The sequence below is a fragment of the Athene cunicularia genome (assembly GCF_003259725.1).
Source record: "Athene cunicularia isolate RWA chromosome 7 unlocalized genomic scaffold, athCun1 chr7_part1, whole genome shotgun sequence".
Lineage (NCBI taxonomy): Eukaryota > Metazoa > Chordata > Aves > Strigiformes > Strigidae > Athene > Athene cunicularia.
Window position 1 is genome coordinate 25,162,771 of NW_020799107.1, and position 3,719 is coordinate 25,166,489.

The 3,719-nt window shown below is 48.9% G+C and overlaps 1 protein-coding gene across 20 annotated transcripts in view; it reads right to left on the bottom strand.

Moving 5' to 3' along the window:
• Nucleotides 1–3,719, bottom strand: part of CLASP1 (cytoplasmic linker associated protein 1) — a 176,948-nt gene that overhangs the window by 129,123 nt on the left and 44,106 nt on the right. For all 20 annotated transcript variants that reach the window (XM_026852674.1, XM_026852681.1, XM_026852667.1 and 17 more), the window contains 4 exons: nucleotides 2,805–2,883; nucleotides 2,460–2,563; nucleotides 1,873–1,964; nucleotides 1,710–1,785 (listed from right to left, as the gene is read on the bottom strand). In XM_026852674.1, coding sequence (XP_026708475.1) covers nucleotides 1,710–1,785; nucleotides 1,873–1,964; nucleotides 2,460–2,563; nucleotides 2,805–2,883 — 351 coding nt within the window. The remainder of the gene's footprint in view (nucleotides 1–1,709; nucleotides 1,786–1,872; nucleotides 1,965–2,459; nucleotides 2,564–2,804; nucleotides 2,884–3,719) is intronic.

Below are 3,719 nucleotides of genomic sequence, written 5' to 3' on the forward strand. Positions count from 1 at the left end.
CCCCCCCCCCCCCAGGCTGCCACCGTGCCCCCCAGCTGGCACACACGGTGCAGCCGGCCACAGAGGTCCTCACTGCAGCATCTGGAAGGATTGCCCGAGGGTGTCAAGTTAATCAGAGGTATGGTTGCAGGACTGGGTAAACCCCATATTGACAGGGAACCCCTACTATCATACTTGCTTCAGTCTACCACAGAAATAACAAAGCTTTAATGCTCAATGTTATTTTTGAGAAAATAATCATAGTTTAAATACAGTTGTCATACCAGGTACTCACTGGGTTACACAAGCTCCTAAACCGCATTAGCTGAAAACAACAAAACCTAAAATACACTCATTCTGGGAAGGGCTGTAACCAAACAGCTTCCATGTCCACAACAAAAGGGGAAAAACACTGCACTTGAGCCGGATCTGTGTTTCTCCACCATCTCTCACCAAGAGAGGGCAGCATTGACCGAGCGTCGGGTCTCCCAGAGCTCAGAAGGCACCGGCAGCCCAGGACCAGCCCCTGCCCCAGGACAGGCACCGGTTCAACCAGGAGCCACTTTCACTGCGATGTGTGTCTGATCAGTTCGGGCATGGGCTTTCTGGGGATGAGACACCAGACCCGGGATAAAGGAGCAAGAGATCAGCCTCATTTCCCACTGCAGCTGGGGACTGGGATAAGGAGCTGTGCCAGGCACAGGGGGAGGCAGTGCAGAGGCAAAACGTGTCTCAGCCCCCTCACCAACTCGCCAATGCAGGACCGAGGTGTCTGTGTAACAAGTCAAAGTCCTAAACCCAGTGTCCTCTCAAAGAGCAACAGCTTGCTCAGCCGTGGTTCAGCACTACAAAGGATCCTGAGCATGAAACTTCTGTCAAAACTTCTTGGGGTACCAGGTTTATCCTCCTGCATTGGCACAATCAGCAAGGGAAGGCTGCTTCACACTCAGTCCAAATCTTCAGCAAGGGGAGGCCCTGACAGCCATAGGAAGATGCCCAACTCCAGAGCCGCGTAAACCCATTCCCCAGTTGGCCATCCCACGCTAAACACCCACTCCAGACCTGGATCACATATGTGTCGGCAGGCAACAGGGGTATTCAAAAACTGGTAGTACATGTTACGTGACATTAGTTTGAACCCTGCTTCCCCACCCCACCTATTCTCACTAACCTCACATGCTTGCATCCAATTTCAGGTTAGGTCCTGTGCAGGGCAGGACAAAAAGCATGGAGAAGCGACAGATTTTTTTCAGCAAGTATGTTCATTTGGTTTGCATTGCTGATTTAAGGTCTCCATATAGCTTGTCTTTCCTCCACTCCTTATTCAGAATCTTCCCATACAACTTCTGGCAGTGCAAGTGGCCAGGCTGTCCGACTGGTCCTATCTGCCCTCCCTGCCCAGACTGGTTCTTCTCTGAAAGTGAAGGGTGGTGCACTGAGCCCAGAGATCCCTCAGCCTCCCTTGCATTCTGGCTTTAAGGCAAAGCAGTTCCCTTCCCACAAAGGTTTTCTATTTTGTTCCCCTGATTTACAGATTCTTGTTATTCTGTTCAAGTCTTGGAGTAATTGATATACTGGTTTAGACACACTTCAGATCTTCATGAACAGAATGTACCGAGTTCACCACCAGCAGCACAATTAGCCAATTTACCAGTCAGAACACAGAGCCCCACACTCACCGACAAAGCAATCAGCACAACCTTTAGAAGCGACTCGCTGCAAAAGCTTACCTGGCTGTTTGGATCTCCGAGTAAGTTACATATATGTGGCACTATCTTACTCAGTGTTAAACTCTGAGCTCCAGATCTAGGAATAAAGAATAAAAGGGCACCACTGTGAGTAACAAAGCAGGCCTGTGTACATAACGTAGGTTTCCAGGAGGTTCTGACTTACGCATTGAGTGTTGCAATAAGGCAGAGGCAAATCCCTTCTCTTGTCCGGAAATTCTTGTGTTTGAATCCTCCCAGCATCCTGTCCCACACGTACTGTGGAAGACAAAAGGTGAGGCAGGAAAAAAGAAGGCAGAGGAAGAGAGGTATTTTTTTTTCTTCCAGCAGACATATACCATAACATCTCTGGAGATTAAATATAAGCTTTACATCCATCCGAACAGGACAAGACAAGAAGCAGGAAGACACTTTTAGATCTGACTAATTCTTTGTTCTGTGCTGACTTCGCAGTAACTCCCCACTAGCTAAAGCTTATGTTTACTTACAGAAAACAAGTACCTTCTGAAGACCCAGAACAACTACTATGACATCCAACCCTCCCATCCTTGGAAAATCCACTGACACTCACTGATACTCCCATGTGTATCCTCACAAGAAACAGTATTCTCAAGTGAAGCAAGTATCTTATAACAAGGCATACAGAGATGAAGCCATTTCAGACAGAGCCATGGGAGAAAACCCTCTGACAGAAAAACGTTCTTTTTAAGCAGTCAGTCAGTCAGTCACACTGCAAAAGGCTGTTGAGCATACCTGAGGGTTAGCAGCTTGTTCCATGATTTTCAGCAGCAAGGTCTGATCCTGCTCCCTCACCGAGTCCTTAGAGTCTCCCAGCCTATCAAGTAAACTTGGCAGCACTGAGCAAAGAAAACAAACATCCAAATCCCTCAGAAGAAAACTGTCACAGTGGCGCAGCCCCTCTGCTCTTCCCCCACCTGAGGGAGGGATCATCCCTCCCACCCTGCAGCAGAGCCTGAAACCACCAAAAGCCTCCCCAGTGCTTTCCTGGGGAGAAAGGCAGCTTTGCGTACAGCAGCCAGATCAGATGCCAACAGAGCAATGGCAACACGCAGAACCCCTCGCACAGAGACCCCTTACCTGTGCCAATCTGGGCCTTGAAACGATCTTGCAAGCGGGATACTAGCGCAGAAAGGATGTCAATCCCCAGGAGAACCACCTGCAAGCACAGGAGAGTGTTTTAGCGTGCAGCCCTCTGTCCCAGCCAACCCACAGGAGAAGGGCCCCTTCCCACCCACAGCATCGCTCAGCTCGTCGCCCACTGCTCAGCTAACAGGGGTGCACAGGTATACCCAGCTCTTCCTTGTGTGGCTTCCAACAGGCAAGTTGAGTGGTTTATAAACAGAAAAGCCCCCAAATTATTGCTCCCTGTGACATTTACAAGTCAAAACTCACTGCCAAGAACCTGACAAAGCCAACAACTGTGATTGCTGCTCAATACTAAATTCATGCATACATGTCTGCAATGTACACATACCATAGGCATAACAATTTCAGTATTTGCTGTAACTAATGTTTCTAATTAATTTTAATTACTACACTGATTATTAGAAAACAGTGTGTGCTGACTACTGCTTAATTATTCTCTTGCAGAAATTAAACCCAACACTTTTATGACATAACTGAAACCTGGGAAAGGCACCTTGTTTGAGAGAAGATTCAGGACAGGTAGCACATCAGAAAACGCATTTAATAACTTGAAAAAAAAAACGTATAATAAATATACCGTGTAGCTTGTATACTAAATACTTGTCAAGACCCTATAGATGATGACCGCTCTGGTACGAGACAGCTCTTCCTAAGTCTGTAGCGAGGCACTGTGGTTAGTAACTGCTGGAAGCGGGAGGGGCAGCCATGCTGCTGGGGGGTGTCACCGGGGCTGCCCCGCTCCCTGCGCATCGGGCGCGGCTGCTGGCGGGGCGGGCGGCAGGGGGCGCGCTCGGTCGCCGCCGCTGCCCGGCCCCTTATGCAAATAACGTACAGGGCGGCGCAGAG